This window comes from Chelonia mydas, chromosome 1, assembly GCF_015237465.2.
Source record: "Chelonia mydas isolate rCheMyd1 chromosome 1, rCheMyd1.pri.v2, whole genome shotgun sequence".
In the NCBI taxonomy this organism is placed as follows: domain Eukaryota; kingdom Metazoa; phylum Chordata; order Testudines; family Cheloniidae; genus Chelonia; species Chelonia mydas.
The window spans coordinates 330,129,862-330,142,766 of NC_057849.1; the positions used below are offsets into that span (position 1 = coordinate 330,129,862).

The 12,905-nt window shown below is 42.0% G+C and overlaps 1 protein-coding gene across 14 annotated transcripts in view; it reads right to left on the reverse strand.

Annotated features, from left to right (window-relative positions):
- Positions 1-12,905, reverse strand: part of LOC102935534 (semaphorin-3D) — a 188,660-nt gene that overhangs the window by 45,523 nt on the left and 130,232 nt on the right. For all 14 annotated transcript variants that reach the window (XM_037889257.2, XM_037889263.2, XM_037889255.2 and 11 more), the window contains 3 exons: positions 4,325-4,439; positions 3,858-3,927; positions 1,360-1,504 (listed from right to left, as the gene is read on the reverse strand). In XM_037889257.2, coding sequence (XP_037745185.1) covers positions 1,360-1,504; positions 3,858-3,927; positions 4,325-4,439 — 330 coding nt within the window. The remainder of the gene's footprint in view (positions 1-1,359; positions 1,505-3,857; positions 3,928-4,324; positions 4,440-12,905) is intronic.

The window sequence follows — 12,905 nt, forward strand, 5'->3', positions numbered from 1 at the left end:
CTCCACAAAGAAGTTTGAGAACTTTTGTTCTCGTGCTCCGTCCAGTCTATCTTTATATGTCTCGAGCTACACAGGGCTTCCGCTTCTCTCCTCTCCTCCCCAACGTGGAGCTGGCACTCTTCTCTACACATGGTTAGGCTGGTCCAAATTTTTCCAATTCAATATTTAATTTTATTTTTAAATGTGGGAGATTTGTCATTAAAAATTATCCTTTTTTTTTGACCAACGACAGAGTAGGTCAACCATTTTGTCAGTATTTGAAATATTAATTAAATTATAAATTTTGAAATAAAGAAGTGTTTGGTTTTTTTCAATTTTCCAACCTTTTTTCCCTCAGGGCCTAGGGCAGGGGTGGCCAACCTGTGGCTCCGGAGCCACATGCGGCTCTTCGGAAGTTAGTATGCGGCTCCTTGTATAGGCACCGACTCCGGGGCTGGAGCTACAGGTGCCCATTTTCCAGTGTGCCGGGGGATGCTCACTGCTCAACCCCGGCTCTGCCACAGGCCCTGCCCCTTCCCACCCCCTTCCCTGAGCCACTGTGCCCTCGCTCCTCCCCCCCACCCAGAGCCTTCTGCATGCCACAAAACAGCTGATCGGGAGTTGCGAGGAGGGAGAGGGAGGTGCTGATCGGTGAGGCTGCTGGTGGGTGGGAGGCACTGGGAGTGGGCTTGGGGACAGACTGATGGGGGCTGCTGACATATTATTGTGGCTCTTTGGCAATGTACATTGGTAAATTCTGGCTCTTTCTCAGCCTCAGGTTGGCCACCCCTGGCCTAGCGGGTTACTACTGAGAAGTATTTCCTGATTTAAGCTTTACTTTTTCCTCCCATCAATTAGTTTTTCACCAGAATAGCTTAAAATTTATGACAACTAATTACTTATGTTACTTTAAAACAACTTATATTAATGACAGAGTCAAAATCAATGGTCACATCTAAGGGAACAGAATTTTATCAAAACCAAAGTCTGTAAGATATAGCAAAACAGAGAAACACAAGATTTAAACAACATGTATCATCATCATTTAATAGTCATCAGAGAAAAGTACTCTGCTATTTATGAAGTGTTGGTGTCTCAGAGAGGATCTCCACCTATACATGGAAATATAGCCAGGAGGAGCCCAGAGTGGGAGAGACAATCAGGAAATAGACAGTCTGGGCACAATGTTATCTCAGAGAAACGGAAGAGTTATATATAAAAAGGGGTAGGTAGAAGTCTGAGCTGTCAACATGAGGGAGGGTTAAGAGGATAATTTAAAACATCCTGAAAGGAAAATACAAGTTACCCATTCAGAAACATAATATATGGGATAATGGTCATTGAGTAAAAATAGAAGTATATAATTAAAGAGACACTTACTGTACCAGGCCGGGGGTATGGGATACGTCCTTCGTATTGTACCCATCGATGATCTACACTTTCTTTGTGAGCGTAAGGGCCATTGAAAACAGCTCGGATATCAGCCATGCTGTACACACAAACCGCAGAGCCCTTGAATACAGAGCTGAAAGAAATGAAGCATGTTTATAATCACATTTTAAAATCTTCAGTATAGGCTTGATCCAAAGCTCACTGAAGACAGTTAAAAGTCCTCTGATTTTGATGAACTTTGGATCAAGTCCCATACCTGAGAATTATTATAACTGAGGGTGGTGCTAATTATGTACAGTATAGATTATATCTTTGGCTTGAAAACTCTCATACATAATATAACTGTGAATTACAGTTTAAAACTTTGGTTCGCTGGAGACTAGGTTTGTTAACCTTTTGGCCATACTGAAAAAAGCATCTTTTATCTTGGTGGGTGAAGGGATCCAGAGACCTCTTATTCCTTATTATGATTAGGACTTTGGGGTGTGTATTTTAGAGATTGAAGGACAGCCCATAACATTCAGTTTGTATTTGACATTCTGTGTTTTAATTCTTGTTCAGGCAACCAGAGTATTAGAGAGGCACGTGTAGGAGCATTGTAAACCAAAAATAAATAAATAAAATGTTATGTGTCTTTTCTAACAAAGACAGTTGAATTATCTAACCAAAACCAAGCCATAGGCAAACGTGTTAATCTTACACCTTGTGTGACGAAATGGACATTCATTCACTTCTGTATAGCTTCAGTGGCTATGTAATCTTTTAGGGGAAGATCCTATAATTGGGTTCAATTTTTGTCAGTTTATTGGCTGAATTGTATGAAGGTTCCAAGAGGCTTTGTTGCATACGGCACACATCCTATTGATATTATATTCATACTGTTCTTATAGTTGACATTTATAGTGTCTTTCATCCTTTGCACACTGGACTGAGACCCAGGGACCTAAGCTCTACTCCTGGCTCTGCCACTAATCAACTGTGTGACCTGGACAAGTCAAGTTATTTCTCTATGTCACTCTCCTGCTTTGACACCTCCCCCTTTGGTTGGTCTATTTAGATTATAAACTCTTCAGGATGAGGACTCGTTTACTATGTGAATGCTCTGCGTCTAGCCCAAAGGCACCCTAATGTTGGTTAGGGCCTTTATGTGCTACTGTAATGCAAATCAATAATCAAGACTACTACAAACTGATATAGAAATTATATCTAGAATGACTGAATTCCATTCCATCTGCAACAGGTAGATTACATGACACACAAAACCTACATTAAACATTATTAAGATGTGGAGTCAAATACTCAAAAGTTAGGATGCCAGAGGTAAGATTGCCAGTGCAAACTTAACTCACCACCTTGTGTGTACACATTATGATACTGTCTCTAATTACAGGATCACACACTATTTTACCCACAGGACTTCTGCCTCATTCAGTTCACAGGATGGAGGGTGCTCACTGAATCAGCAGTTATTCAATATCTTGTTGTAACCTTATTGTTCAGTGTGTGGCCCCATTTACTGCACACTATTCAAACCATGCTCTGAAAATAGAATTATTAATTTCCTCATTGGATTTTCTATGACGTTCTTCGCTATAATATCTGAGTACTACACAAACATTAATTAATCTTCCAACCCCACTCCCCTCCTGTGAGGTGAGAAGGTATTATCTTATTACCATCCCCACCTATTATTCTGATGTGTCACTCTAAAGTATTGGTTCTCAAAGCCGGTCCACCGCTTGTTCAGGGAAAGCCCCTGGCGCGCCGGACCGGTTTGTTTACCTGCCGCGTCCGCAGGTTCGGCCGATCGCAGCTCCCACTGGCCGCTGTTCGCCGCTCCAGGCCAATGGGGGCTGCGGGAAGGGCAGCCAGCATGTCCCTTGGCCCGCGCCGCTTCCCGCAGCCCCCGTTGGCCTGGAGCGGTGAACCGCGGCCAGTGGGAGCCGCGATCGGCCGAATCTGCGGACGCGGCAGGTAAACAAACCGGTCCGGCCTGCCAGAGACTTTCCCTGAACAAGCAGCGGACCAGCTTTGAGAACCACTGCTCTAAAGTGCTTTATTGTGAAAAGTGACCAACAGCTGTATCACCTTGACATGTGATATTGTTTGATCTCACAAGATAATCAGGGTCTGGCAGCAGAGGAGAATGAATTTATTTCAAAAGGAGCGCAGTTGGGTACTCTGTAAAGCTAATCAACTTTTTTTTTTAATTTTGAAATTCAACATCTTGAAGATTTTTGTGAAAAATTCATCTGTTTCTCAACTGACTCTTTTTTTAAAATCAGGGCACTTATTTAGATGCCTACATAAGGACTATGAAGGATAACTTAAGGCACACATTTTGGAAAATATTGGCCTAGGGGAATAGAGGTCAGTCCTGCAGGTCTTATTCTCGCAAACTCCCTTTGCCTTTAAGAGGTTTTTGCCTTTTTGAAGGTGAGGCCTTCAGGATTGGATTCCAGGGGCAAATGTGACCCTACACATACCTTGTAGTAGTGAAGACTCCATACACTAGAGGGTTTCTCTCATCTCTTGTGGAAAGTAAGAAAATATCTTCTGTAATGGGAAAAGTTTCTTTTTATTAAACAGCCTATAAACATTTTCATATTTACCACCCTATCATTTGGAGCTTTGTAAACATACAATTAATTCTTATGTTTGTTTGATTTTGAATGTTTTGTCCTGTGAATTTTGCTGAAGTTTTGAGTTCTGCCATCTGCTGTATTCCACCTGGAATCAGCTGAACTTCTCCCTAAATGGGAAAAGCCAAGTAAAAGTAACAGGGCATAATTCTGATCACACCTACACCAGCTGTATACCAGGAGTAAAGTCAGTGGAGTTGCCCACAGTATAAAACTGGTGTGAGTGAGATCAGAACACTGCCCTGAGTTTCTGTAAATCCGAAACACAGAGCAAATTACAGAACAAAATAGTAAAGATCAGTTCAACTTACGTAGCTCATCAAAGTATGTGTCTGCTCCCTCAGGGCCAGGTATCGAGCACACCAGTCTTGCTTTCAGGAAAGTTGTCCACTTGTTTATTAGACTCCGTTGACCTCCCATATCATTCTAATTTTTTTAAAAAAAGTTTTGCTTAATGACTAAATAAGGCAATTTTACATAAGTATCTAAAATATCTGCTGATCCCATTCTGAGCAGTGTTTTACAGGGTGTATTTCTAGTCTGCCCTTTCTATATTTAAAGTAGAAGATGAATTAATGGGAAATGTTTAACACAAACAGATATCTCACAAGAAATGCTTAAGATCGCAGGTGCAGGAAGACTTGCCGTATTTAAGGCTGAAGAGTGGTTTTCTTTGTAACCTCATTTTTAGTTGCTCATAGCCTTGGGACTTTGAACTTTGGCGCTGAAACTTGAATGGTTTATTATTATCCCAATTGTGATTGTATTCTTTTACTCCTTGTGCAGAAAAAAGCCTAGTTTGAACAAATAAGCTAAAAAAAAAAAACCCATTCAGAATCCCCCCCCCCTTTTTTTTTTTTTACAGTTTATTTGGTCAAACTAGTCATTTTTCAAAAAAATACATTTTTCCCCATTATACAAAAATCTGTTTGCAAAGTTTCTTTGAAAAACTCCACAGCTGAAATGCCCAAAGCCACACCTCTCCCAGCCATGTGGTCTCTTCTTGTCAAGAGAGAGTCATTCTGGAATTAATGGTTCTCTAGGAATTTTTTTACATACAGAATAATGGTGCAGATCATCTGGGGTGGAGGTCCCAAAGACAAATTACTGTACCTACCAATTGTTCTACAAATATACATATGCTATTAGTTATGTGTACACAGTTCACAGGGAGGTTTGTGGGAGGGCAAAATTTGGTCAAATTACTATAACCTACGTTCTTGGTGAAGTATTCCGCTAAATTCCATTCTAGACCATTTCCTCTGAGCTACCCTTATAGCCCTAACAATCACTGCTCAAAGGTTTGGGGATTTTCTAAAGTAGCAAGTATAAAACAAATGGGATACCATGGAAAAAAAACCTGTTTCTCAAATATTAATATGCTTAACAAAATATACTCATCAGCTGTCAAAAAATGAAAAAAAGGAGTTGAGTCTGGAATGAAGTTTTAAATTTTTAAAGGAGTCGAATGTAAGCACTTAGTGACTGAATGATAACTATTACAGACATCCAGGAGCGTGGTCTTAAATGTCAAAGTTCACTGGTAATGCACTCTCAGCTGACTAACTGTTGACTTCTCTTTTTTCCCCAGTATTTGTTCCTTTTAAATATTTTTAGCTCAGTTTCTATTTTTTTTTTTTTGTAATTATTGCCTTTTGAATCAAAGTTCTTACAAGAACTGTCACATCTCTGCTTATTTTTCTAAAATCCTTCACAGCCTGCAGGTTTGCATCTAGCCAACAGATTTATTATACAGGTGTCAAAATTAGCAGCCTTATGTGACTAGTAAAGTATGCTCTGTACATGTGTGTTGTGTTTGGAGGTGCAACAGCTGAGCATTCTGGCACAAGCAACGAAACATACATAAACAGTAAATAGCTCTGAGCTTTTCATGCATCTGGCAATTCTGTTCAGCTAAATTACATCTATCTTTTCCACCAGAGTCCCCTTATTAGCTCACTAGTTGATGCTGCACATTTTCAAAAGACTACAAGGAGTTTCTAAATGTCTGTCTGGTATTTGGAGTGATGTTGGGGAAACAGGGGAATGCCTGAGAGAAGAATCTAGAGACATTCCGTTGCAACTACAGACCGGAAATTCTACCAACGTGGCTCCCAATCCTTAAGTCCGATCAAGCAAAGCTCTGAAACACCAACTTAATGTTAAACACATTAGTAGTCCAATTCATTTCCTAAGGTTAAGCATATGCTTAAGTACTTTGATCAGTGATTCAGCAAGCAGCTGAACCTGTGCTACTCATTGCCAATAATATTTTATTTCACCTATTGAGACAAGGAGGAAAGTCAGCATCTTGTGACCTACCAGCTCTACCCGGACTATCATCAAGTGCTCTATAAAGTAACCACAGGGTGAACATTTCTGGTACAGAAATTACATTTGGAAAAGCCGTTCCACCCATAACATCCTCTGTCCTCCAGCAGCAGCTCCTATCCTTCCAGGCACGCCTGGGTGAAAGAGGCAGTGAGACACAAGAAGGGCAAGGCACAGGAGAGACACAGGGAAATGGTTGTTTTTGAAAACATCGGTACCTAGCGAACACTCAGCTCTATATCTCTTTTCTCTCATATCTGAATGATGCAGTTTCTTTGCTTTTCTAATTTTGGACACCTCCCAGCTCTTGGATTCTCAGGTAACACAGTAGCTACTACTGCTTTCGATATCTGCGCTTAGCTGTGTAAGCACGACCTTTCCTCCTGGATGCAGACTTCGCCACACTACTTCTAACTACCTCAGCCCTTGCAATTTGCTTAGAAATTTCAGCTACAACAGAACATGCTTATCTATCTGCTGATGGGAGTGCACTGACATCAGCACAATAGTGCCCTGTGAACCACATAAACGTCCCATTTCAATTCACTGTATTGGTTCTGACCTGGGCCTAATCTAGGAATGTGTTACCTTAGAACATACCTCTCTTCCTATTCAATCACTACAACATCTGAGGCACGTTTGCTGACAGTCCCTAGATCCTCCTGAGTGAGGGCCGAAGCTTTTGGTATATGATCCCCAGTCCATTATAGCATCTTTACAGGCCTATAGAGTCCTGTCTATAGCACATCTTGGCCAAACATCTGCTTGACGCTTCAGTGACACATGGAAGGGGGGCTATTTTATTTTGTTTGTCTTTCGTGAATGGTTTGATTTAATATCTCACTGCACTTAATCACTGTCAGGTGCTCAGATGCAACCTCAATGGGTAGCAGATCCCTAAATTAATATAATGAAACCTTCAGAGGCGAGGTGAGCAGTAGATTGGAAAGAGGGTGAAAGAGAAGGGACAGGAAAAGAGAGAGAAAATTAAGAAAGGGAAATTCAAAGTACAGGGGTGGAGGTGGGGTGGAGGAGCCTAGGAGAGGAGGAGACTATGCAGGTAGGAGAATAACAAAAAATAACTTGAAATGGAGAGATCCTCAGCCAGATCCTCAGCTGGCGTAAACCAGCACAGTTCCACCATAGGTGTAGTTTGACTGCTATTTTTGGGGGTGGGGGGACAAAGCGTGTGAATGCGCACATGTACGCACACACACATGCACAGTGAAGCCGGTTCCCCGTCTCACTGGCTCTCTTCCCCTGCCTGGAGTGGTACCGGGGCGGCCGGTACTTGGGGGTTGGGCTGGCTTAATGGGGAAGTCCCAGCTGCTGCTGGCGGCCACTCTGGCACTGGCAGCTTTTGTGATGTCGCTGCTTTGGTGCTGCTGAAACCGCCTCCCAGCTGTGGCTACTGCTGCTGCTGAGGGGATGCCATATGCTGGGTTCCTGCTTCCCCCCTGCCCATTCCTTTATCCCCTTCTCTTCCCCCTCCCCTTCACCTTCCCTTCCCCACTGTCTCCACCCCCTCCCCTTCACCTTCCCTTCCCCACTGTCCCCACCCCATCCCATCCCCCTTCCTCTCCCCACTGTCCCCTGCCCATCCCATCCCCTTTCTCTCCCCACTGTCCCCGCCCCATCCTCCAACCCCTTCTCTTCCCCTTGCCCAATGCCACTGTCTCTTCCCAGCCCCCACGCCGTACCCCTCTCCCCCAGCCCCACCCCACCCCCTTGCCATGCCCTCCATGGGCACTCACTGCTGTAGAGGGTACAGGTGGGCACTAGAATCCAGGAGGTGACATCCAGCTGCTGAGGCAGCAACCCAGAGTGCAGGGGAAAGGCTGCTCCGTCCCACTCCCCGCGAGCTGAAATGTGTGTGGGGGGAGGCGCAGTGTGGGAAGGACAGAGCCCCCCTCCTGAGAAGGCTGAGCAAACCCTGCTCTGTGTTCGCACAAATGGGAGGTGGCACGTGAGCCTGCGTGACAACCTCCCCATACCTCACCTCTGTTTGGGGGGGCGAAATAAAGGGGCTTTCACCAAGAGAAATCAGTAGAGGGGGGTGCAGAAGAACAGATACTGCAACGAGATGAGACAATGGCAGGAGAGGATGGCGCAGGATGAATTTAAGTGTATGTGTTGAGAGGAGGACAGGCAGGAAGAATACTCTAGTTTTTCAATATAAAATTATGGCCAGACTAGTCACGCCACATGAGCAGCCCAAAGGTATCTGAAATCTTATCTCTAAGTATCGCTGTCTATAGCTCCTGAGCACTCTGGCTTAGTAGTGTTTACAATAAACTTTGTTTCATTACAGAAGAAGGCACTTAAAACCGCATATTTTTCTCTATATAAATAAAGATTTAATTAGCACTTACTGTTTTGTAATCTCACAAGTTGTAACAGATACCAATGCTTCCGCCTCAAATGCCTTCTTCTATAATATAAAGAAGTGCCTGTAAACTCTGCTACTCATGTGTATTTGGGAGTGAGAGGCAGCTGTAGATACACTGCCAGCTGGAAAGCAGATAATTTACCTGGAGTTGTCATTCTGTTATAGTAAGACTTAAAAAAAGACAGCACACACAAATTAACTAGTGACCAGGGAAGCTTATTCATTAAGAATATAAAAAGTTAAATTAATATATTCTAAGGCCAGAAAGGACCAGTGTGATCATCCAGGCTGACTTCCTGCATTCCACACTAGGCCAGAGAACTTCCCCCAAATAGAGCATATCCTTTAGAAAAAAACCATCCAATCTGAATTTAAAAATTGCCAGTGATGGAGAATCCTCCACAACCTTTGGTAAGTTGCTCGAATGGTTAATTACCTTCAGTATTAAAAATATATGCCTTATTTCCAGTCTCAATTTGACTTGCTTTGACTTGGTACAGTACATTAAAGAGATACTGTAAATATTAGAGATGGTAAAAAAAAAACGATGGAATGATTTTCTGCCATTAAAATGTAGTCATATTGAAATCAAGAAGTTTTGCTGGAATGTGTGAATTTCAACAAAATTTTCAACAAAACAAAGTCAAAGCTAACTCTTTCAACCTTCACTTTTTGTTTGGATAATGTTAAAATGCTTCATTTTGACTCTTGTTTCGATTAATTTCATTTTGACTTTTAAAATATAAATTTTAATATGCATTATAATTATACAGTTTTGATATTATCAAAGTGATGCTTTTACCCTATCTATAATAAATGTTTCAACATTATCTAAATTAAATGTTTCAATGGTAAATTGATTTTTTTTAAATGTTTCTTCCATGGGAAATTTCAAATTTTTGTTATGATTTAGAACAAAACCAAATTTTGAAACATTAGAATTTTCTGTGGAATGGAAATTCCAATTTCTACCCATCTCTAGTGACTATTCAAATATTTGAGGCAACACTGAAATTAATACAGTTGTACTAGGAAATATAATGCCCTTGTCAAATCAAGAAGGCATTCTCTTCAAAAGCCAGAATATAAAATCTGTATGAGAGATTAAGGCTGAATCCTGCAGATTTTATGTGAATAGCTCTACTGCTGTGCAAATTATCTCTCAACAAACTGAAGGTCTCATTCAGCTCTAATTAAAGTGAATAGAAAGACTCTCACTGACTTTAAAAGGGAGATGGCTCAGGCTCAAAAATTTTAATAATAATTTACACAATTAAGAACTTTTGGCACCTGGTTCACATTAGAAACTGCAACTAATCTTCCTCATTCATGTCAACATGAAAATGTAAATGTAGATGCATTTCAAGCCCTTGCTTTCTATCTACAAAATTAATATGTCTTTTTCTCATTAAAAAGAAAGAGGAGTCTTTCTGATCTGCAATTTTACCAGAACAAAATATATGTTTCCTAAACCATGTGGTTATAGGTAAAAGTTATTTGAGCATTAACCTTTTTTGCAAGTAAAATCTATCACACCACTATTGATCTCGGAGTGTATGGATTGAAAATAAAATTAAATGATACATTTTCTTCAGTCACTTTAGGAAATATGTAGATGACATTATTGTAGCTGAATCAAAATTCACAACTGTGTGCCTTGGAATGCACTAGACAGGAAAACAGATGCCAGTACAGCAAAAGAACACCTGAACCTAACTGATTCTTAATCTCTCATTTGGGTTGTAAGTAACACTGAATGTAAGAACAGAAAAAGCAATTTTTTTAAAACCAGTAAACACTGAAGACATCAGAAAATGTAATACATAAAACTTTAAAGACAGTAATTATCTTGAACAACTGCATAAATCAAATCAGACAATGAGTGGAATTCAAAGGAGGCAGCTATTAATTAGTGCCTGCAGCAAGATGCAAAAGGACCATCCAAAGTGAATTCCTAGCAGGAACAAAAGGAAATACCAGCAAACAAAATGAAAAGAGCTGGAACCGCGAAAGACCCTGAAGCTCTAGCTATGTGATAGATCCACCAAAAACAAATAAAATCCTAAGCAACAGAGAGCAGCACTATGGAAAAGTTTCCAGCAGACCAATGAAATTCTATTGAGAAACTGCCAACATTCTAATGTCAATGAATTTACGCCTCCAAATACACAATTCCTTTGTGACTTTCTTTAAGTATTACTGTCTAATATTTTTATTCCGGCAGCGTCCAGCTATGTTAGCTACTGGCCACACACAGGAAGACACAGTCCCTTCCTCCAAGAGCTTTTTATCTTTAGGGTCTGTGTCAAAGCACATTGAAGTCCATGGGAAGACTCCCATGATTTCAGTTGGCTCTACATCCATCAGGCCCTAAGAAGATAAGCAACACAGGAAGGGTGGGAGAGGGGGAGAGAGAGAGAGAGAGAAAGAGAGAGAGAGAATAAAAATATACACAAGTATAAATAACAGGAAGGATGGTCATGTGGTTTAGACACTGGGTTAGGCCTCGCGAGTCCTGGGCCAGTTCATGGCTTCCTGTGTGACTCTGGGCAAATCACTCTCTCTCTCTGCCTCAGTCTCCCCTGGGGATAATTCTGTCTTGGAGCAGTGTTTGTTTCTCATTATGTATTTTTACAGGGGTTAGCACAATGGGCCTCAATGTTGGCTGGGACTGCAAAACATTATCATACTACTACTATTAAAGAGCACTTGTATTCAATATTATGGGGCAAAGAATTCACTATACTCCCTGCCATCGACCCACAGGATTGGTGCTACTCTCCCAGCTTCGGAACAGTCTCTTGGAGGAACCCCCTCGATATGTCAGACCCTAAGAGGTCTCACTCTTTCTTCAAGTTAGGCCACGGCCTCCTGGGACTGCACCTGTGGGGCTTCAGCACTTCCTGCTTCACACCATGAGCTCTGTTCAGGGAGTCCAGCAGAGACAGACCCCTGGCAGGGACTTGTCCATTCTTCAGGGATTAATGCACCTCACCAAGCATTTACAGTGACACTTCAGCAATGTTTTCAAAACAGTTGGGTTTATTAGTCAACTGGAACACAACATAGGAAGCCCTTAGGTTAGCACAGAGAAATGAAGGCTAACACATAGAACATTCTGGTCAGCCCAGAGCCCCAGCCAAGCCGTAGTGAACTCCACTTTCAGGCTCTATGTTTCTCTCTCTCTGAGTCTCACCTCCTTAGTCAGTTCCCAGGTGAGAGAACTTCCAGCTTCCTCCAGAAGCCAACACTTATCCCCCACCTCAAACATTCCAGCCCTTTGTTCTCCTGCTGCTCTGCTTCCCAGCTGAGAGTGCTGATCCATGAGTCATTGTAGCTTGCATGGTCTCTCTGGACCCCTTGTTGATCTGGGTCAGTTTCAGCCAGTCCTGTAATGACTCTATTAATTCTACCTGGACAGGAAGGTGACACACACCCATGTCTCTTAGCCTGCCCTGAGAGCAAACTTAATTCCTCCCCCGCCCCAACCACCACCACTAGGTAGCCATGCAAAGTATAAGGGAAGCTGAGGATCCATTAAAAATATTACAAAAAATTCTACTTTGTCACACTCCTTCCAGTACACCCTACCCTCCCCCACCGGGGTGTGTGATCACTGACCCAGGGGTGCAAGGAAGGCTTTCCAGGCAGCTGTGCCAATGTCTAAAGTGGAGAGGAGGGACTCCTTGAACTCTCCTCCCCCTCTGCTAATTATTGTTTGAGTGGCCCCATTGTACTAGGTGTTGTACAAACACACAGGGAGACAGAGGCTCTGCTCTGAAGAATTTACAAGGTAACCAGACAACACAGACAACAGCGGGAAGGGAAATGCAAGCACAGAGGTGAAGTGATCTGTCCAAAGTCACACAGAAGGTTAACAACAGAGCCAGAAATGAATGTAGGCCTCCTACCTGCCAGTCCAAAGCCCCATCCAAGGAACCACGCTGGCTCCACTATCTAGCCCTGAGCGATGCTGTTTCTTATAAAAGGCACAGGGAGGTTAAGTAGTAGGTTTTACTGTCTAAAATTATATAGTACAGCCTCAATCACTCAATGAGCACAAAAACGGGGGTCCACCCTTGTAGAATCATTGCATGATTGGGCGAATTTTAGGAACTTGTTGTTTAAGGGTTATTGTTAAATTAGACTTGATGGATAAAGATGGAATTCTG